Raw genomic sequence first — 23,493 nt, 5'->3', positions numbered from 1 at the left:
GTTTACATTTTTTTAATTTTTTTAAACTAAGTGATTTGGGCACCGGTGTGGAGTGAGGAGGACTCCAAGAGGCCCATATGCTCCCACGAAAGATCAAACTCCCTTGGCAAGCCATTAATTACAGGGTGGTGTTATTGTGTTTTTTTAGAGTCCCATGAAGAAATATATGTAACACCTACAGCTTTTTAAAACTGTTTATTTGAAACTGTGCCGTAGAATGTGATCCAGTTTTGTCAGTTTTCCTAGGGGAAGACCACCGAAAGCTCTAGTAGGAACTGCCAAGCTGCAGCAATTTGGAGGTAGGGAATTAAAAGACTGAAGGTTTACATATCGCTACCCTGCATTGCACCCTGGTTTTGGTAGTGGTATACAGGGCATTCTTGTTTTGAGAAGCAGAAATCTTCAGATTACTCCGAGAGGCACTCAAAGAATATAGCTCAGAGTTTGCAACTGATGCTTGGTCAGCGATGTCAGTGCCAGCACACAAGGCCTGCTTTGCCAAATATCCTGTCCAGTAGGAGCTCACCTTCGATTTGTTTTGCACGGTAAAGATTTTGAAAACATGCAGCTAAAACGACAGTACTCGGCGGAGGATTCAAAGGGGGTCCGTTCTAGCTACATTGGTACGCTTTTCACTTTTATTTACAATGAAGATAAAATGAAAACAGATAAAATCTTCATTAAACCAACTTGACTTATAATAGCCAGTCTATGTAAACGAATCATACCCTGAAATAGCTGGAGTGGACACTCATGGCAGTGGGAACAAGAACAACTGGCTGCTACCCTTACCATCTCTGCATGGCGAGTCGGGAAGGCATTCTCAACTACAGCTGCTAAACCTACACCATTGACATAAAAGTTACTATCCTCCTGAGAAACGCTGTGCAGGGCGTTATCAGAAACTTTTGGTAGGATCAGAACTGAGATCCAAGGACCGGTTATTTCGCCCTCTTTGTCAGAGCATGGTATTTATTGCTCAGCACAACTACCAACTGCAGGACACGCAGCAGTGTTGTACCTCTCTCAACTGGCACGTGAAACACATCTTATACCCGAGACAAGGTCCCTTCAGCAATTAAGGAGCCATCGAGTGTAGAGTAAACGCAGTTCTCTTTGCAGAGTCCTACAACGCTAAAAATCATCAACCGCGGGAATCGGTGGGTGTGTGTTTGATGCCACCTGAGGTTCTGAGATCGACTGTGGCGTCTCGCACTGGATTGCCCCTTTAACATGTCCACAGTGTGGTAACCATGAAAGGATTGGACGAATCCTTTTATTTCTTTTCTTAAATTAATAAGGAAATCCAAAAAATATAGGTTTTTATGGAAAGCACAGCACGAGAAACTGTTTCAAAATAATTCCTAAAATGCCCTTACCAAAAATGTTCACGTGAGGAGTCATGCAAGAGCCTCTTCCAGCAATGTTCCTCCTTCCACAAAAATCCCCGTACCTTGCACTACCACCCACTAAAACCACTCTTCTGACCCAACTGCCGGGCAAAGCGCAGCCTGATTATTTAAAATGCGCAGGCATGTTCAGCTGTGAATTATTTACTCCACATTCTTGCACAAGAGGAACATTACTTCTGCAAGCGTGCATGGTGAAGCCTGACAGCGTGGGCTAAACGCAGGCAATTAGAACTGGGCAGAAACATGATTATAAGGGCGCTTACCTATTATTGAGATATGACTGATTTACAGGGTTCAAGGCAAAAGTATAAACAAGTATTACCAATACCAACTGGCCTGGCTTTTACACAGAAGTGCTTCGTCAGACAACTCGTGAGTTTAGCCACTCAATAAGTCATCGGAAATGCACTGTCACTCATTTTTATAGTCATGTAGCCATTCATTAACGTACAGGCCCATTCTTGCACTTACCCATCCCCAGTAAAACACACACAAACGCAACAAGCATATGCAAGATACATTTAAAATAGAATAAAGAAAAACACCACTGCAAAAACGTGGCAAGTATATGCCCACAATAAAAAAATAAAATAAAGTATACACACCAGTAGACATTCATCTTACAATGTTATCTTATATGGTGTATCATTTTCTAAATGTTCCAAAATGGCCGCCACATTTAGACGCAAAATGTTAGCCATCTTGAATCTGTAAAACAGTTCATTCACACTGTGTACAATACCGTTACAAATTGAATGCTTAGCAAACAACAATGGGCATCCATACCGGAATGATATTGTGAATAGTGTCATTGATGTACAGATTAAATATGGACAACAATACTTCTAAATGTGTTAGACATTCTGTAAAGGTAAAACAATGATTCACTATTGACATACCATTTCAAGCTAGCCGCTTGGATAGGAAGCAGAGGTCATGTGGGATGCGGTAATCGGCAAATTGAATGAGTAGTAAGTTGCAATAAAGCTGCGTTTAAGGAGCAGCAGAATTCTCTTAACAAAATAAATAAGTAAATTTAAAAAAAAGGCGCTTCAAGCCGGCACTGAAGCACTCAGATTTTCAGATGGATGTGCACAAGCAAAATGCAGTTGTTCACAGGGCAGCAGACTCAATGGTTTAGTGGGGTGACCCATTGCTCCATGCTGTTTGTTGTCATAGGCAAAAGCAGAATGTAAATGAGACTAATAGACTAACAGACCAATGGCAAAAAAGGGCCGATAACGAACTTCTTTAGAATGTATATATTTTAAGGAATGTATTGTTTAAAGAGCCTAGTAGACAACTAAACTGGTCAGTCCCTTCTAACAGGTCTAGAAACAATCATAGTGCAATTGTTCTATTCCCAGGGTTTGTAAAATGGGATAACCAACACTAAAACCCCTGATTGCTGAGGCACTCAGTGAGATTCCATGTAACCAAATACCAATCTAGAGGCTTTAACACAGTGAAATAACAATCCCCCCTTAAGGGCCTATTGGCTTTAGGATATCCTTGCAATAATACACAAGTTAGGCCTGTTGCCTTTGGCCTAACTTAATAGTTAGACCCATAGTATCGGATATAACTTCACAATAAACCAATCCGGCTTTTAAAACTTGCTTCACATAATAACCTACTCCGTACTAGAATACGGAGCATAAACTTTTACGCATGGCACCCAAGAGGGATACAGTCATAAAATTATAAATATGCACAAGATTACAGTTGGGAAAATATTCAACCACTTATGGGGACCTAACAAGGATTATAATTGTGCAAATATTCACCCCCAGGATTTGCCAGAGGAAATAACAGACAAATCCGTTGTCCACAATAGTAAACGGCAAGATTACACGAAACAATACTTGTCTATAGGCTTTGGACAAGTGTAGTAATCCACTGTTAAAGGACAACTGACTCTAACATACGCTTTTCACAATATGTCAGGTCAACTACCTTTAATGTAACTTTTTACAATGAACAGATCACATCTGCAGCCTTGGTCATCGACTATTTACCATAACCAACTGAGTCCCGCTACACTGCGGGACTTCCATCAGCCATGGTCTGATCTGTTCCGGTCGCGGTCAGGAGGCCCAGCCACACAAGCGGACAGTGTTATTAATCGGGACAAGTAGGGGGAAGGCTGGGTGGTAGGTATTTGGTGGATCCTCAGGATTCTGGAAGTTTCCATTACGAAAATGCAAGGCAAATTTGTGATTTTAGACAGTTTGAGGTATGCACGGCAGTGTGGATAAGAAAACGCCATGGGATCCATGCAAGGCATACCATCCTGGACTCCCCTAAATGGCTAGCTTTCCAAAATGTCTGGGTCTGGTAGTTATCTCCAGGTGGCGGCCTACCCAGGCCCAAAAAAGTGCAGCCATTCACCATTGCACTTGGGACAATCTGGGAGCTTGCGCTGCTCTTCTAGCCTATATGTAGAAATAAGACCAAAAATAATCAAATTTACTCCTACCTTTGTGTGCGCTGAAGGATCCTGTATCACAGATTGTGGTCTGAAGAGGCACATCTCATGCACCCCCTCGAAGCTCACCTGGCAGTTGTGGACAAATAGAGTTGCAGCAACAAGCTTAGAGTAGCAGGACAGGGTTTTTAACCAGCCTTCTGCCAGCAGGAGCTGCCTAGTATCCTCCCCAGTGTTTTTATATTGACCGGTCATTCACCTACAACCAGGTCCACATGACACACGGATGACTAATGCACATGTGCTTCTCTTGTGTGTAGTGGAGTAGGTGGGAGCATGTAAGATACATGTGGCTGTGGCCATACGGAAAGACATTTTGTTTTTCTGAAGTCCAAGTGGTACTTAAGGCAGAGAGTTGGGAGCTTCATACAGCAAAGACAACTGCAGGGCTGATCAAGGTCATTCCAGAGATCCTTTGAAGTGTGTTGGGCTTGTGTGTGTAGAAGAGAGGAGCCAAAGGATCCTATCGAAGCTTGAAGAACTCCCATACACTTTTTGGACCCAGTGGTCACTAGTAAGGCTACCCACTAAACACTAGCATTAAAGAGTGTAAAAACAGTTAAGTTGGTTAGACTAACCCTCTTTGGGATCCTTATTTTAGTCTTTAACTCGTGACTTTCAATTCCAACCCATTTTTCTGTTGATGCTTGGAAGACCCAGATCAAGGCTGCACCAGTCTCAAAGAAACAACAGAAGGCACGAATTGCCCAAAACCAGCTTTAGATCTGACTGCTGGAAAACTTAAACCGCATCTGCCACTGAGGAGACAACCAAACAAACTTCCAAATAACTTACGATCTTAACATTTAACCATACTCTATTGCAATGAGCAGAAATAAACCCGATTCATATATGAAACATCTCTAGAAGCTTCTTTCGGATTTGGAAAACTCCACATTTTTAGAAAAAAATAAACTCTTCTTGAACAAATATGTAGCAAAATGAAGGGGTTTTGTAGATCCTTTATATCTAATTTTGTGTAAAGCATACAAGTCAGTTATTTCAGAAGCTACTAGCTTATCCACCATGCAAAATTTCAAGCAGATACAGGATAGCGTCGTTTCAGACAGAGAAGTGGAACAGTACCCTCATGTTGAGTGGGGTTTGCATACAGTCCAGGCCTGCCAAGTACCACGCATCAGGCGTTAGGCGTACGCATTTCAGTGTGGTGATCCGCATCACCGCACTGAAATGCAAAGTCACGCATAATTGACATAGAGCCTCCTAGGCCATCAAGCCCCATACTACCACTGCTAATCACGAAGTATTGGAATGGCAAACTAAAGCTGTAGTGGCTGCTCGCCCCGGCGCTGATCCCAGCAGGCTTGGGTGCTGCCGCTACAATGTAACAAGCATTCCATTCGGAAACAGCGCAGTGGCACAGGACCTTACATCCTGCTACCGCCCGATGCGACGTGAGTGGGTGGGTGTCTGCAGTTCCTAGGAAGTACATTTTGGGAGGCTGCAGTGGCAACGAGCACTGCTCGTAATTTAGGAATTATTTTAAAAAATGTAATCCCCGTGTCCTGACCCACCCAACCCCACGGACCGCGGCGGCCGCTGGAACCCAAGGCACACCGTTAATGTTAATATACATGCCCGGGTGGCGTGGTTTGCTCCGAGAGTTATTGCGGCCACGAGGCGGCCGGGCCAGTATCGAAGTATAGAATTTCCACTCACCTGCTTTTTCACTCACCTCGAGTCAGTGCTAGGAGGGAGGAAATGGTATGTCTCACTCGGATTTCTAATCAAATAAAAAATGTGCCTTTCAAATTATATACTACTACTTTCTAGCACGCAGGCATGATCTTAAGCTGCCTGCCCTGTTAAAGCTGAAGTTAGCATGTTTGATGAGTCACATGACATATAGCCCACCAGCTCGTTTTGGGACAGTCGGGTCACTGAGTCACACTGTGACTGACTATGTGTGGTGCTCCTGCCCGTCCAATTACTTTCAGTGCCAGCAGCGTCAAAGTCAGCAGAGCCTCTGTGATAGCCTGTGGGTCATGGTGTTTGTTTGTTTTTAGAGTTTTATATAGCGCAAACTAGACCCGCGACATTGGTGAATTTGTGCCGCTGCCTGCGGAGCTAGGCAGGTAGCTGTGTGCCACCCGCGGTGGACCGCTCGGGGTTAATGATTTTATTAATGTTTGAGTGGAGTTCATATTTGAAATAATAGTTTTGTTAACAAGACGCTGTACTTGTTTGTGTCAAGTCTTATCTATTCAGTCCTATGGCTATTTCCCTCGTCCTCATTTCTTATGTGCGCGAGAAAGTGTCACCCAGTCACTAAAACATTACTCATAATCAAACTGAAATTATGAAAATGTCACACATAGCAATCCGAAACCTTAGCAGCTATGACAGTCATCTATTACTTATGGGCCTGGTCGATCAATATGAACACTTTCAGGCTCCGGCTAAAAGTAGATGCTAAAATGTCATTATGGTGATCGAGTTTGGCACTGCTTCACTTGTTTATACATAATAATTTGAATGTTATGGTCACTGTGGTGTGGTTTTTATTTGTCTGCGCTACAGAGCAGCCTACGGCCTGTATAGATAAATCAATAATGAAACTTAGACAAAGGATAGTTAAGACCCCTCCGAGGAAATATAAAAACTAAACCAGGTGAATGAATATAGCTGCGAGTCTGAAAACGTACACACCAATGGTGGGGATTAGAACTTCACAAAATGTCTTTCAGGGAAGGGAGTCTGCTGTCAATCACAAAACATCTAGTCTGTAACCATAACCTTTAGGCCTGAATTCGCAATTTATACACACACCGATGATGGGGACTTAATCCACAGTCCAAAGCAGAATTTTGAAGTCTCTAGAGTGTTACTTTTTCTTGCAAAATGCGTGAATTTTGCTTCTGTGCTTAAAAAACAACATTACAATAACTTGCAGTTCGCCCAGTTTCACAGCAAAGCGTCTAACCCTCAGACTGCACATACAAGATTAAGTGGGCTTTATTCTCCCAATTTCGGAAACTTTCAGCGGCCTTACATTTGCTGGCAGCAGTCCTATCTGAGCAGTGCTCTCTCTGAGTGGAGTAAGTCTTTCATCCTTCCTGTATCAACAAGTCGAATGTCAAGAGATAGTGTAACTAGGACACCACCTATTCACGGCGCACAAAAGGACTATTGGAGTCGCACCGCGCGGCTGATTACTGTACATTTTGAGAGTTTCACAGATGACTGCGCTCGAGAGCGTGACCATTTCTTGCTTCATCCAGGATGAAAGCGGTTGCTTTAGGTGCTCAATGTTAGCCATCACGTGCTCCACACATTGAGCAACGAGGGCAGTATCCCGTCTCTCACGTGGGCCCCGTTTCCTGTAACGGAAAGGAGACCACGATTCACAAACATCCCGCGCACAGGAAAAAGCCCCACCCGGGCTGCTGCTCCCTGCCCCCGTCCCTCGAGCCCACAATAAGCCGCTTCCCACGGGGTGATTCCATTGCGCCCATAAGTAAGCACCCGGCTCCGACGGCAGACCCGCACACACACCGAGATCACCAAGAGAAGGCCTTTAGCTTCTTCCACAGCCACTTACAGCAAATATTGAAAATGTGAGTGTATGTGAGAAACGATTACTATCCCATCATCGATCACAGATAAACTACTGCCGGAGGATTACTGTGCAGAACACTGCATAAATACACCAGATACTTTACACTTCACCTGGGGAGACAGGAGAACCTAACTCGGGAACTATTTCCTTGGAACTTTTAGATTACGGTTACAGAAGAGGGTGTCTCCTTTACCATCAACAGGTAACGGTGCGCAGAAAGGCGTGCAGACTTTTGACCAGTAGTCACATTACAGTATCATATTACAGTTGTATGTAGAGCCTCGCACCCGTTACGAAGCGTAGTTGTGAACGGATTACACTCCACTGCAGGGGCCTGCGCTCAGATGAGGTACTAGCGTTTTGATGCTCTGCACGAGGACCAAAGCTGGATGGACTCCTAGTTTGCTTTTATTGTCAAGCCGTGGCGTGTGGCGAAGCTAAAGGTGTGCCAGATAAAACGCACAGTCTTAGAAGGTGCTAGAGCGTCGGTGGGGAGTGTCCGACTGCGTGGCTGGCCCATGTGGGAAATGTTTGAATCTGTCAAAAGACATGGGTTCCCTGATTACAAAAGAAGCAAATTGCCTCCCACTAAACTATGTAAATACACCTGGGCGTCCTAGATGAGGAGCGAGTTCATTCTATAGAGCACAAGCCTGCATTTAAAAACCAAAACACTACTCACGCGGTCAGAGTGCTCCCAAATGATATTAATCTACACCAGGGGTCTCCACCCTCTTCTGTATGAAGAGCTACTTGTGTTTGATGTACATCATACCGAGCTACTATTATTAGTGTGGTAATAGTGACCACGTCAGATAAAGGTTAAGTTAGAGGCCTCTCATGCAAGATTACTAGCAGTGACTACCTCCGTGCATAAGGCAAGGTTGTCTGCAGTAACGTGAAAATGGCTTAATCAATTTGGAATCCTTCTACAGGGTTAATACATGACAGCCACAGTAGCAATGCCCCGGTCACCATGGTTATAGTAAGAAGTCTCTCCAATGCCAACCTATTTATCCAGTAAATATTAGCTTTAAATATATTTTGAAAATTAGTCCATTTGTCTACAAACATCAGTGAAGCTTGTGAGTTCTGAAAATACACACATTTCTGTCTCAAACACATGTTTTTCAATTTTGGGTTCCATAAATTAATTCAAGCAAAAAAAGAGTCTACTTTAGTAGGCTGGGGTAAAGCAGTTGAGCTACGCACAGGTAGCTGGAGAGCTAGCTCACTGGCTACTCGTTGGAGAAGCCTGGTCCACACACTGAACACCCTTGTTCAAAAGGACTAGGTCCTTCTTCAAACAGACTGCTAAAAGAAAAAAACAAAACTCAATGATGTCTTTCCGTGTTCAGATTTGCTTTTAAGGAGGGGGACCCACATTGTGCTTCATCATAGAGTCCGCTCCTACCTTCGGAACATGCTCTACAGCGGGCTTGAAAAAACTGATGAGTGGGGCCAATAAGTAGGATGTTCAGCCAATGCGATACATCAAGAGATATCGCAGGGGAGGGGCTCTAATAGCTGGTTCAATTGCTAGAGTAGGACTATCCAACAAGAACAAACAAGATCGAATGTGTTGTATTTGATCAAAAAAAGCATGCTAGATGCCAAGATCCCAAGATAAAAATCAATCGGCTCTAGGGTAAAATCCCTGCATAGACTACTTCTGCAACCGAAAATATAGTTGAAAGAGAACGTAGCCCCAAATGCGTTTATTTACAGTTTGCAGACAGTTTTAAACTTAAAATAGGTTATCCTGCTAAAAGTCAGACACACTGAATGCAGGTCTGATGAGAGAAATGTGACTAAAAAGGGTCTTGTTGAGTTAAATTACTTAAATTGTGAAAAAAGGAAACAATGCTATTAACATTAGGACCGAGGATCCAATTCAGAAAGGATGAAAGACATGCCAGACTATGGCTGAAACAATGTGATTTGGGAGGACAGTTCATTAAAATCAATGGAGGATGAGCATTTATTTGGTTTAAAAAATTAAACAAGAAATAGGTTAACAATACTCAGTCTTTGGTGTCTGCTGCAGCCTGACGCTGGAAGGAGGAAAAAAGCAAGAGGGCAATAGAAAACCGAAGTGAAAAGGGAAAGGAGAGAGGGGCAATGGAAACAAAGAAGGGAATGAGAAAGTAAGAATGGCGGGGTTAAGGAGGTAAAAATGGGCGACGTATAAAAATATAAAACTGGAGAGAGATGGGGTAACTGGATGGCAAGAGGGAAAGACTAAGGCAATAGAATGGGCAGACCATTAAAGTAGACATCTCTGTAAAAAGTATATGGTGCCTCCGCTATAAAATAAATAAGTGAAAGAATAACATGTAAAATCGGACATGGTTAGGAAAAACAAAAAATAGAACAGTAACTTATCTGGTCACATTTTTTCATGGTAAGCATTTGTGAGACTGGTTTTCTTTGGCATAAGGAAACAAAGCAACAAACTATTAAAACCTAAAATGGCTTAGTATAAAGAACCCCCACTTTCAGCAGCATCTTCCTCTCAAGCAAACATTCCTTCTTCAGTCACTTACGTTTAAGCAGTAAACCTCAGTGTCTCAAATTTAAGATTTAATCCCAGCCGTATTAGCATCAGAAATAAAAGTGTTTTTAGTCTAGGAGGCTTAAGTTTAATTTATTTTTGCTGCTCATTTTGTGCTCATGTACCCAGTTTGTTAGGACACTTTTTTTCCTCTCAAACTGAACACACTAAGGATCTCAAGCAATTTAAGCTATGCCTGCTTTCATTTATCTCTTCTTTTTATAGCACAGACTTCGCCTAGGAGGTTTTCAGCGAGCTGCATATAAAATGTTTTGACTGACACATAGCACAAAAAATATTTACAATATAGCATTGTTAGGAGGGGCACAGGATGTGTATATAGAGTGGGTAATGGTGCATAAGACTGGTTGAAGAGCAATGTTAGGGAATTACAAAGGGTTATAGAACAAATGGATAGCTATTAAGAAGTTGTGCATTAACTAGTAAACATTAAACAGAAAATAAAAATTCAGCAGATCGAATATATATTTATGTATGGTGAAAACTAGGATGAAGCCTGCCTGGCTCATCAAAAACATAGGGAGGCACAGACACCAGCAAATAAAAGTTCAAGTACAAAAAACGACTTTGGTCGTACAAATAGGACTTGTGATTAACAAGTAGGACTCGATTACAAGTAATTAAAGTACAAATACATTGTAATACGTATGGGACATTACGTAGTAACACCTAACATAACGTGCAATCGGTCACAAATGGCTTTCCAGGTTGAAAGGTAACCACAAGTGTTTGATAGTGGGAGCTCGCAGAACTTCGATAATAGCGCGATTCAAGGATGTCATGCATTACCGGATTTAGGTATAAAGTAGAAGTTGAATCTTTTGACAGGTGGACACCTCATAGTAGGATTCTAAACAATCACCGAGTTCAGCTAAACAGTGCTATTTAAACAGACATGGACAAGTGTACCCCAAGCAGCGCATCTGAAAGCTTTCAAAAGGAGGGTGTGTTATTAATGGGGGGTTGGAGAGGATTCTATACCTTAGCGAGCCCATTGAGAAGAGTCAGCGTAATGTGGATTTCTATATGTAGTCAGGCGAGATATTTTGGAGAATAGCGATTCAGAACTTTGAAAGGTAAGGCAGGCAGTTCTCATGGTGCCGGATCTCTCGACTGGGAGTGATTTAAGGCAGGAAAGTGCAGAGGTAATGTGATCCAATTTTTTGTGTTCACGAGGAACCTAGCCTAAGCATGCAGCACTTATCTGAGAAGGACTTATCTAATTTTTGGCACACCAGTGAGAGGCCATAGTCCAGAAGAAAAATTATAAGTGCCTACACTGCCAATATCAGACGCTGGAAGAAGAGATTGTGTTTGCACTTTAAGTTTGTGAAAGTGGCATCCAGTAGATTTAGCCATGGCCTGGATGTGGCTTTGCAGGTTCAATTTAGAGTCAAGAAGGATCTCGAGAGACTTGGCTAGTTGAGTGGCGATATCTCTCAATTTTAAGGAATCAAGCCAGATATGTATCAGGTTTGGGTCGGAGTAGGAGAAAATCTGTTTTCACAACAATTGTACTCTATATGATTTTGCTCCATTAATGGATGCATTAAATAGTGGATTTTAGCAGGACTATAGATTCTGAAGAGACCTAAAAAAATGACGTGTACTGAACGATAGAAACATTGGTCTTTCTCAAACTCTTATGCAGACATTCCACTGGCTGTTATCTTGCTAATGTTTCTAGTTTGAATGTTGTATTTAATGCTTAATTCACTGAGCATGATTTGGATTGTCTGAAGCAGATCCTAAAGAATGGATGTGTCCGTCACATCCAATCTCGGATTGAGAGCAGGGCTGCCATCGTCATACTCCTGTCCAACACTGATCTTTGGCAAATTACATTAGTTCCCTGCATCGCATTATAGCTTTCATTTCACCCAAAATTGAGGGCTTTTGGAAATAACAATTATGGATACTGATAATTCACGAAATAAGTAGCTGCTTCTTCACTCATCTGTATTTTCTTTATAGTTAGAACCATCCAGATGATAGCAACAGGGGATTTGTGCTTGATGGATTGCACATCACCCATTGGTTATAGGATCGACACTCATGGTCTTGTGTCCAAGTATGCATCTTGGAAGTAGATATAATGTATTTTGCTAATTTGTACTTGGTATTTGCCCCATATTTTCTTAATTGGAAATGGTTTCAAAATGCATACGTTTTCAAATTGCTATTCTGGCTCTCTGGGGAGGTGGGGGAATCTCACCATATCACTTCTTGAGTGTTTTGGTGAAAGGAGGCGCCCAACTTTTGAAGCAGTTCGCCCAGAGGTTACACAATTTCATTAAAAGGTAGCTAGTGCTTTGAGAGATCGCAGAGGGGTGGGGCGGGTTGCAGAAAAGTTGTCACTCTTGAACATTTGGAGGAGTTAAGAAAGACAGTAGTGGAACGACTGCAGGGCAGCTGGCCCCCAAGGCCCCTCCTGTTTTCCAAGTGTCCAGCAGAGTTTGATGGTCAACTGTATCAAAAGCCGCAGTTAACTCTAGAAAGATACAGAAGCAGGTATGGCCTTTATAGAAGAACCAATAACGTTATCTGTCACATTAGTGTTGAAGATTCTGTATTGTGGCTTGCTCCAAGGGCAGATTGGAACACTCCAATTAGAGTATTTTCCTTGATATGTTTTATCTTCTGAAAGGATACGCTTTTCCCAATTACCTTTGCCAGATAAGTCAAACTTAAGATGGGATGGTAGTCTTCCACATTAGAGAAATCAAGTTTTCTTATGGGGTTTTACATGAGAAGTTTAAGGCCACTGAGTACAATGCCTTTTTGCAGAGAGAAATTAGTGAGGGCTAGCCAATGAGGTAGAAGGGTCAGCGCAATGGCCTTTTAGCCATGGTTGCGAGTACTAGATCAGCCACATAAAGGGTTTGGTGTGAGGCACAGCAAAGGTGTTTTCTTCTACGATGAGAGAGAAAGAGGGCTAAATAAAAATAGGTTAACTGTTGCAATCAGAGGTGACATCAGGAGAATAGATGACCGACAGTTCGTGTGTAGTGATTTAGAAAGTTCTGCCTCAAGTGGAAGAGAATTGGAGATGTCCAGTTCACATCCGATTTTGTTCATTTTGTCACAGTATGTGTGAGCATCTCTACAATGATTAAAACATTTCAAATGGACCATTTCCAATTTTACGGTTTAGGAGACTTCCCAGTGTCCAATGATAAAATGTAAATGAAGACAAACCATTGTACCACACACCCCCCCCCTTCCAACGAGGCTTGACAGGATGAGGAAGAGATAGGGTGAGATTCCCCCTCCTCCCCAGAAAGCCAAAATAGCTATTTGAAAACGTATGCCTTTTGAAACCATTTCCAATTAAGAAAATATGGTGCAAATACCAAGTGCAAATTAGCAACATACATTATATCCACTTCTAAGATGCATACTTGGACACAAGACCACGAGTGTCAATCCCATAACCAATGGGTGATGTGCAATCCATCAAGCACAAATCCCCTGTTGCTATCATCTCGATGCTTCCAACTATAAAGAAAATACAGATGAGTGAAGAAGCAGCTACTTATGATGTGAATTATCAGTATCCATAATTGTTATTTCCAAGAGCTCTCAGTGTTGGGGGAAAGGAACGCTATAATGCAATGCAGGGAACTAATGTTAATTGCCAAAGATCAGCTTTGGCTGGGAGTACGACGACTGCAGCCCTGCTCTCACCCAGAGATTGGATGTGACAGACATCCATTCTTTAGGAGCTGCTTCAGACAAGACAAATTATGCTCAGTGAATGGAGCATTAAATACAACATTAGAACTAGAAACATTAGTAAGATAACAGCCAGCGGAATGTCTGCATAAGAGTTTGAGAAAGACCAATGTTTCTATCGTTCAGTATACGTCATTATTTTTTTTTTTTAGGTACTACGCAGGCTCTAACTGTAAACTCTTCGTTAACATCATCTAAAGACCAGCTCATTCTAATGGTAACTTATCATCAGGGTTTTGATCAGTGGTGCCAGATGAGTTTAATCTATCAGAACGCAGTCTTAGTCTTCCTATCCGTTGTGCTGAGGAATCTACAACGGAGGATGAAGTTAAAAAATGCCTCCAAAATGTCCTGTGGCTTATTATTCTAAAAGTCTGCTGCTTTGGGCAAACTTTATTTGTACCGAAGTGTTGCATTAAGTGAATCGCTTTGTGTTAGAAATTGGGTCTCTAGTTGGCAGTGGTTTGCATCCTGTCCTAGTAGGGACCCTTCCTTCTAGTCAGGGTAAAGGAGTTACATACCCAAGACAATCCCTGCTCACCCCCTTGGTAGCTTGGCACAAGTAGTCAGGCCTATCTCAGAGGCAATGTGTAAAGCATTTGTACATAAGACACACTAACCAGTGAAAACACTACAAATTGATACCACACCACTTTATAAACTCAAAATATCACTTTTAAAAGGTTGAAGCAATTCTGTCCATAGAACTCTATGAACGTGCTGATTTTAGCCCAAAGTACCTTTGATGATTCAAAATCCAAGTCGAAAAACAGCCACAAAAGAGGAAAGCGACAGAAAAACCTGTGGTGTTTCGGTTCTTGAGTCCTAGGGGAATGTATACGACAGTTTTGCTGCACACAGGAGAAGTGTTGTGTCGAATCCTTACTGCGAGGAGAAGGGATGTGTCAATTTTCAGAGGCGACTCCTTTAGTTGGGGCAATGCGTTGGAAACTTAGCATACAGGTGCGATGCGTGAGAAAATCCAGGCAAAGCGGGCTGATGTGGTGGCTAAACAGGCGCTGCATCAATTTCAACTCCTGCAGACAGGTGATGTGTTGATTCCTCAGCCATACAGGTGGGCCTGCGTCAATGTCGAAAGCCTCAGACGTCGGACACACTGTGCTCTGGACTCGGGCTGCAAAGGCTCATCGGGCCGCAAACAGGCATGGCATCTTTTTCAACTGCAGCGCAGCGATGCGCTGGTTTTTTAACCGCACGGCATTCTTACTGCGGGAAAAAAGGCGCAGGAAAGGGCAATGCGAGGATTTTCAAGTCTTGAAGCAACAGAACTACCTCCAGGAGCCGGGACTGGAAGAGGCACCCAGCAGTGGAGTTCAGAGATGTTGCAGATGAAGTCTTTGATGGCCCTGAGATTTCCAATAGGGAGCAAGCACACACAAGCTCTTGGAGAACCTTGGAAAAGCATGATACAAGAAAGCAAATTCCAGTTTTTTTCCACAGCCCACAGACCGAAGCAGCAACTGCAGGCCAACCAAGCAAAGCAACACACAGCAAACGGGCAGTACACATCCTGACAGCTCTTCAGATCATCTTCTTGGCAGAGTTCTCAGTCCAGACGTGTTCTAAAGGCCTGGGGTTGTAGGTCCAATACTTATACCCCTTTTGGCCTTTGATGTAGGCATACTTCAAAGTAAAGTCTTTGTTGTCCACAAGATCCTGCCGTGGCTCCAGACACACTACAGGGAGGGGAGGGGGGACAGAGACAGCATTCCGAAAGGACAGACAGAGCCCTATTTAGGTGTCAGTGACAACTCCTCCCACCAATTTAGCTCAGGAAGGCCTATCAGCCTGGTGATAGGCCATCAGGATATGCAGGTCACACCTCAGCTCCGTTTGTGTGACTGTCTAGAGTGAATGCACAAACAGCGCAACTGTCAGTCTAAACCAGACGTGGATTCCACAGGCAGGAAGAGGCACAGGACAGTAAAGCAAAAAAAAAAAAAAATGAAAAAAAAAAAAAAAAAAAAAAGGCCCACTTTCTAAAACTTGTATTTTTAAACACACAATTAAAAACCACCTTCACAGAAAGGTGTGTTTTTAAATCCGAAGTTCAGGGAATCCAAACTCCAAATCTCTATCTCTTCCCAATTGAAAGTTACACTTGTAAAGGGTTACAAGTCAGCTCCGATGATAATCAATTATAATCATAATTTCCACCGGGAGCACTTGCACTTTAGCACTGTTCAACAGTGGTAAAGTGCTCAGAGTACACAAACCAGCCAAAATGAAGTCCAGCACACAGTCAAATATACAGGAGGTAGAGGCAAAAAGACATGGGAAACCACGCCAAGGATGCCAGGTCTAACAGTTTGCTATTAAATCACTGTAGTTGGATTCTTGCGATGGAGCCAAAAAGTAATTTTAGCTTGGACTTGAAAAGTACTGTTGAAGCATCTGGAGTGAACATATACATATGCTCCAAGTAATCCTGTGCCTCCTCTTGTGCCCATATTTTTACTAATTTTCTGTGTGAATGGTTTTACTTGTTGCCATTTGTTCGATCTACCTATATTAACAGACACTGGCTAATGACACTATACTGAAGTTGAAGAGAACCAGTACACAAAACCAACTCTTTTCTACAACGCTCTCACCCAAGTGCAAACTTCAAATACCTGAGTTTAACATTGGAGCTAACAGTCCAGAAAGTGTGTGCTCCAACTACGTGAGCACCTCTGCAGCACGAGATACCACACAAAACCAACTACTGTAGTCCCTACGAACAACTCTGTGTACGGTGCTGGCTAAACAGACAGTCATTAATCTTATAAGTAAAAGATGGCCAGTAGGGGAGAAATCTTTTGCAGCAACAACCATGAATTACTTCTGACTACTTCTCAGCAACGGACCGGCCCTAAATTGTGTAAAGTACAAACGTTAGCTTTGGTAATTTTGCACCAACCATGAAGATGTCACAACCAGAGAAGTGCGAGTTGCTTTTTCTCAGATATGTTAATCATTCTACAGCACCGTTAAAATGAGACCCTTTCGGCTTCCCGCCATCTCTCCAAATGATAAATGTACCTCTCCTCCGGCCCATATGGTACTTATCTACTGATCATAACCACACCCCAGGCTTTTAAAGACACAGGCTTCCCAGCAATGTTCCTCTAATACTCAAAGGCCTATTTTGACTCTGCACAATGGCTTGAGCGGGTGGACCTATAAGAGAATAAGTTCGGGCTAGCCTTCAGCTGCACAACTTTGTATCACTTGGCCGAAGTGGTGATCTCATTGCAAACAATGTACCCTGTGATCCAATAGTACTCAAGTGATTTATCACGAGTTTCCCCACATTCCCAAGGTCACATCTGGACACCGCTTCTTGATTTCTGACACATAATGAATGCGTTCTCTCGCTCTTGTACTCTCAGTATGACTGTCAAGAGAGGGTACTACCCATGAAACTTGTAACCTTTTTCCAATAAAATTCCTTAAAACCTGCTCTAAAAGGATAATGGGTGACCACTAATTTGTATAATTTTATTTTTTAAAGCCACGGGCTTCCAACATTCTAAGCGGGGGGTGTTGAGGGAAGCTGTGGCTTCCTATCAATTATGGGCTGGATTTTTCATGCGGTCATAAATGTTGCCCGTGAAGCACCTTCCATGTGCCCTCATTTCACTTGACATAATCCCTAGCCAACGAGCAGCACGTTCAAAATGCTGCTTGCGCAACCCAGCGAACTGAATCAACCCTAGATAAATGATCACCGTCCTTCAGTATACTTTATGACCGTTTCCGCTACCCTTAGCCTCTAAAGTTAACAAAAAAGAGAACCTGGATAAATCGAAGGGGAAAGGGTACCGACATAGAACTAGAGATGGTACTTGGCCACTCTCTGGGTAGTACACACATATCCAAAATCTCGACTTCAACCTTCCACCTGGCACCAGTTGTTCCTCTCCTCCCTGTACTCCAGAAATGCAATCCACCCCCTATACTGTCATTACCCAAGTTTCTGGTTCTCCACCCTAGGATCCTCCCTCGCTCTTCTCCCTTACACCGGTTTCCTCTATGATTCCGCCCTGCTTCACTAGTCTCAAACTACTCTCTGACACCCCTAGCCCCACCCCAACTTTTTCCTGTTTACCCCTCTCAATATCCAGTTTCCCATCAACGGTTTTCCACTTTACCCTCTTATCACAACAGAATTCGGCGGCCGCTTCTTTATAAGTTCTCGCCCACCCTGCTTTCCTTGTGGGACCACTTCAACACACTGTGCGTGTCCCTACAGCGCCTTACCTCTGTTCGATACCCGTTCCTCCGTGGACCCCCATTCATCTGGTCCCCTGCACCCTTCCGCTGAACCTCCATGCTTCTCTGATCCCCGGGGCTGTCACTGCTACCCACGGCCTCCACCCCCATACCGGAAACCGTCGTTCCAAAGCCGCCAATCATCGCCTAGATCGTCACGAAGGAGGAGGAGCCACACGAAAACAGAACTCCTCCTTTTGTCCACTTGTAGAACCTGACGCCAGCCTAGATTAGGAGGGATGGGCCAGTTAGAGAGGTGTGGGTTGCCGCGCGCACGGGAGGGGCCGATTAGTGACGCAATCACGCTTTACTGAATTACCTGAAATGGGTGTGTCACTGTTACTGAACTGAAGTAACCTCCAGTTGTGACCGGTCAAGAGCATAGACCGAGAAAGGAGACGCCAAACCTCCAACAATTGAGATAGAAAGCTGGCGTCAGTGTTGCACCCAGAATATGAGAAACATTAATATCGGTTGTGCCTCTGGAAGAGTTCTAAACCGTTGACTGATAGGGCTTTTCCACCAGGCGCAAAATCGTTTTTTGTGTGTTTGGGGTTATTTGATGCTCAAACTTTAATATTTTTTCCTTTCTAAATAAAGTATCCCCGCTAAATGTGTGTTCTTTTTTGGCACCATTTTAGATATTCTAAACGAATCCGGGGGTTTGTAGTTTCCCCGGAAAGTGACCGAGAAAATTGCCAAACTATAGGTACATGGGGGGTAGGAAAGCATATGTTTTCTCTGCTCTTAAAAGCATCAACTGAAGGTTTGTAGTGGTAGGATCCCACAAAATGCAAATTTTCTTCTTTCTTGCACACTCGCTCCATTGGTAATAACAAATGTTATACTATTCTATGTTCTCAAATGTCTCCTGACGAAAACGGTACCCCACTTGTGTGGCTGAGCGTAGCAATGCGATACAAAACACGACCTGAAGACATCATATTTCACCCAGCAAAATTGTGCCTTTTTTTTACAATGTGGGTACCTGCAGATTTTGAATCCTAGCTCAGCCGCTTAGTTAAAGTCTGGTCGCTCCGTGATGAGGAGCGCAAGGCAGTTCAGGGCATCTGCAGCGTTGACCGCTCGGGCATCTGCAGAGTAAAAAATTAGCTAGCATTCACGCCAAGAATTTTCAATTCTATTAAGGACACGGAGGCTTCGTATTATGCTTCTCTTTCTATTTATTGCTACTCACAGCAGCCAATGAAAACTTTTGTTATGTAAAAAACAACAACATTTCCCTTGATGCATATACCACATCACTTCCTGCAGGGCCCCATAAGAGCCAGTAACACCGGAACCAGTCCTCTTTCTTTGCTCCGAACAACAAGTCCAATAAGTATTAAAGTTCAACAACAGCTTCCAACGTGGAAGAAAACCAGACCAGCTGGGAACGTCACTCTGCACACTAGATTAATCCATTTTCTTGTCAGATCCTGGAAGGAATAGAGATAAAACAACCCGTAACTTCTGTATAATCAGAGTACATACACAACGGGTGGGCAAAAATTACATTACAGTAATTTAACTGGGTGGGATAATCCTCGCCTCCGTGTCCTTAATAGAATTGAAAATTCTTGGCGCGAATGCTAGCTAATTTTTTATTCTATTACAGGACCGGAGGCTTCGTATTATGCTAGTTTAACGCTGATTAAAAACAATAGAGGATATATCACGCACCGGTTTATAATAAAACTGTTTAAACGTTGATTCAGACGACCAGTCTGCAGCATGCATAATATCCTGCACAGTAGAACCCAACATGAAAGTCTTGGAGGCCATAGCGCCTCTGACAGAATGTGCACCAAAGACCTGAGTATCTACACCTGCCTCTTGCATGACATCTTTGAGCCATCTGGCTATGGTAGCCGCTGTCACAGGTTTGTACGGTTTCTGCAGAGCAATCAATAATTGTGCCACCCCATCAGGCCTGGTAGACCTGGTACATTCTTCATAAGCCTTGAGGCATTGAACCACACAAAGTTTAGCATTATCTGGAAAAGCATGATAATCCACACTACGTGACATTGTCTTAGTTCTAGAAGTGATAGAAAACGAAACACCCTCTGGAGTAAATACTCTACCTGTAATATCGAGGGCTCTAACATCCGAAGAACGTCTGCAAGCTGCTAGGCAAAGTAACATGGCCAGCTTGGCCGACAACTGTTTCCTGGACAACCCATTGTTGTCTGGCCAGCTATTGAAGAGTGACAGGACCAGCGAGACGTCCCACAAAGAGGAATACTTTGGTTTGGGTGGATTGGCTACTCTAATGCCTTTTAGGAGTTTACATATTAAAGGATGCATTCCGACAGGCTTGCCCTCGATCTGAGAGTGGCCTGCCGAGATGGCGGAACGGAAGTTATTAACCGAGCGGTACGCTAAACCTCCCGACGCCTTTTCCGATAGAAAATTTACAATATAGGGTAATCCTGCCCCCACGGGATCCACATGCTGTCCCATGCACCAACGAACCCAGCATCCCCAGGCTGAAGAATATCGCTTCCTGGTAGAGGGGGCCCATGCTTGATTGATAAAGCTCGCAGCCTGGTCCGAAAATCCTGGCATTTGCCAACGCTGCCTGAAAGTCTCCAGGCCATCAGGGACAGGTGCCCCGATAGAACCATCGGGTGTGTCTCCCCCTGAGGGCCCTGGAGCATGGTCGAGGACCAAGGAATCCTCCTGGGGAAGTCGCAACTCGCCTCCATCAGCAACGGGAACCAAGGCTGCGACTTCCACAAGGGAGTCACTAATATCACTTCTGCTCTCTGGCGCATCACCTGAGTGAACACTCGGGGAATGAGGATGAATGGTGGGAACACATAATTCAACTTCTGAGTCCACTCCTGCGCAAGGGCATCTGTCGCCAGCGCCAGAGGGTCCGGCCTCCAGCTGAAAAACCGCGTCATTTGACGGTTCAGCCGGGAGGCAAAGAGGTCGATCTCGCAAAGTCCCCAAACTGCCTGTAACCACTGAACCACGCGTGGGCAAAGTTGCCAGTCGCTGTAGTCCCTGAGGTGGCGAGAGTTCCAATCCGCCACCACATTGGACTGCCTCGGAATGTACTCCGCTATCACAGATATCTGGTTGTTCAGGCAATAGTGCCAAAAGGCTTTCGCTATCTCCACCAACATTGAGGACCTCGTGCCCCCCAATTTGTTGATGTACCGGACTGCCGATACGTTGTCCATCCGAAGAAGGATGCAACATGAGATCTGCCTGGGAGCCAATGTCCGGATCGCAAAGAATCCTGCGAGGAGCTCTAGACAATTTATGTGAAGATCTAACTCCTCTAGGGACCACCGTCCCCCTGTGGAAATATTTCCGCAGCGCGCTCCCCAGCCCCAACGGCTGGCGTCGGATTCTATGACCACCTCTGGTAACGAGCCAAAGATTGCTCTGCCGTTCCATGCCTCGACGTGGGCCAACCACCATTGCATCTCCTCCCTCACTTCCTGGGAAAGAGGGACCACATCCGTGTAAGAAAGGCCCTTCTGTAAGTGTTGGATCTTTAGTCGTTGAAGGGCCCTGTAGTGCAGGGGCCCCGGAAATATCGCATGAATGGACGACGCAAGGAGGCCCACTATCCGGGCAATCCCCCTGAGCGAGACCATCTGCTTGGTCAGGAACGAGCGCAGTTCCTTCTTGATATCCCGAAGTTTGGAATTTGGAAGGCTGAGTTGGGCCGTCTGAGAATTTATGACGAACCCCAGAAAATCTATCGTCTGTGTGGGAGACAGGACCGATTTCGGTTCGTTGATCACGAACCCCAGATTCTGCAAAATATGAATGGTCATGCGCAAGTGTTGAGCTACTAACGCCGGAGATTGCGCCATAATGAGCATGTCGTCCAAGTAGACAATCATGCGAACCCCTTGCTCTCTGAGGTAGGCCACGACCGGTTTCAGTACCTTGGTGAAGCACCACGGTGCTGAGGAAAGTCCAAAAGGAAGGACCAAATACTCGTACCACCGGTTCCGCCATTGAAATTGAAGGAATCTGCGATGGGGACGATATATGGGAACAGACAGATAAGCGTCCTTCAGGTCCAGACGGACCAACCAGTCCCCTTGCTTCAGTAGATCTGCCAACAGATGGATGCCCTCCATCTTGAAATGCTTGTAAGTCAGAAAGTGATTGAAATCCTTCAAATTGAGTACCAACCTGTAACCACCTCCTTTCTTCTGCACCAGAAAAATATTGCTGCAGAAACCGCGAGGGCCCTCTTTGCAAGGAGCTATCGCGCGTTTCTGCAGCAATCCTTCTATTTCTGAATCTATAAAATCGCACTCGAGTTGGGAAAAAGAAAGCTGCCTGGGGCGCTGTACCTGACGGGGAGTCTGAAAAAACTCTAGGTGGAACCCCTGAACTGTCTGTAGTACCCAAGCGTCTTGTGAGATCTGAGCCCAATTGTGAGAGAAATACCGAATACGCCCCCCCAAGGGAAGAGGAAGTAAATCTGGAGCGCTTACCTGAGGACTCTGCGGCCTGGAATCCTCCACGATAGGATCCCTTGTTAAAGCGCCGCTTGTTGAAGCGCTGCCTGGTGGGGTAGAAGGTGCCACCACGGGTGGAGTCCCAATCACCTCTGCCGCGTCCGAAATCTCCTCGCTGGGGACCTTGGGAATGCTGACGGCCAAACGAGCGTCCCCGCCCTCGTCCGGCCCTATTGAAAACACCGGCGTGGAAAACGCGCTTGATCCCAGCCTGAGCCTTGTCCAGGGTCGTGAACGTGCCCACGTACTTTGCAACGTCCTTGACGAACCGGTCACCAAAGAGGTTACCGTCCGCCAAAGGCCCAGGTTCCGCCGCAGCCAACTCTGTAAGATTAGAGTCCATGCGCATCAATATTGATTTCCTGCGCTCCGTTGAGATCGCGCAGTTGGCATTCCCGAGCAGGCAGATAGCCCGTTGGGTCCAGCCTGCCAGCACGTGGGCATCAATCGTGCCCTCCGATTCCAGTGCCTCCAGGGCCATCTCCAAAATCTTTGCTAGGGGCCCGACCACGTCCAGGAGTTTATCTTGGCAACCACGCCAAGCGCGATCTATCCCCTTCTTGGGGTCTTTGGCGAACTTTTTCAGGAATGTAAGCATGCTGGGGTCAATGTCCGGCGTCTCCGCCACCTTGTCCGAGAGGTCCGGTCTTGGGCATTCGGAACGCAGCCTGTTGCGCACCTCTTTATCAAACCCCTTGCGCAAGTTCTCGTGCAAGTACGCAGCCACCTCGGGGGCAGGTAACCAGTCCGAGGATCTGGGGTGGACAATCTCCGAGGGGTTGAAAGTAAAGGGTGTGGGAGCCGGCGGTGAAGGCTCCGCATGTTTAGTTTTCCTGGACTTCTTTCTAGGAGGGGAGTCATCCGGGGAGTCAGAAGAGGTGGAAGTAGACTCTGTGTCAGTGTCCTGAACCCTCTCACGCTCTCTA

General features: G+C 44.6%; 1 protein-coding gene across 1 annotated transcript in view; it reads right to left on the bottom strand.

Annotated features, from left to right (window-relative positions):
- SPTLC2 (serine palmitoyltransferase long chain base subunit 2) overlaps positions 1-18,211 on the bottom strand; it is a 384,930-nt gene extending 366,719 nt beyond the window's left edge. The window contains exon 1 of the mRNA XM_085626636.1: positions 18,057-18,211. Within this exon, the coding sequence (XP_085482762.1) occupies positions 18,057-18,179 (123 nt within the window). The 5' untranslated portion in view covers positions 18,180-18,211. The remainder of the gene's footprint in view (positions 1-18,056) is intronic.
- Positions 18,212-23,493: the final 5,282 nt, after the last annotated feature.

The sequence above is a fragment of the Triturus cristatus genome, chromosome 9 (genome assembly GCF_964204655.1).
Source record: "Triturus cristatus chromosome 9, aTriCri1.1, whole genome shotgun sequence".
Taxonomy (NCBI): domain Eukaryota; kingdom Metazoa; phylum Chordata; class Amphibia; order Caudata; family Salamandridae; genus Triturus; species Triturus cristatus.
This window is presented reverse-complemented; position numbering and strand designations above follow the sequence as displayed.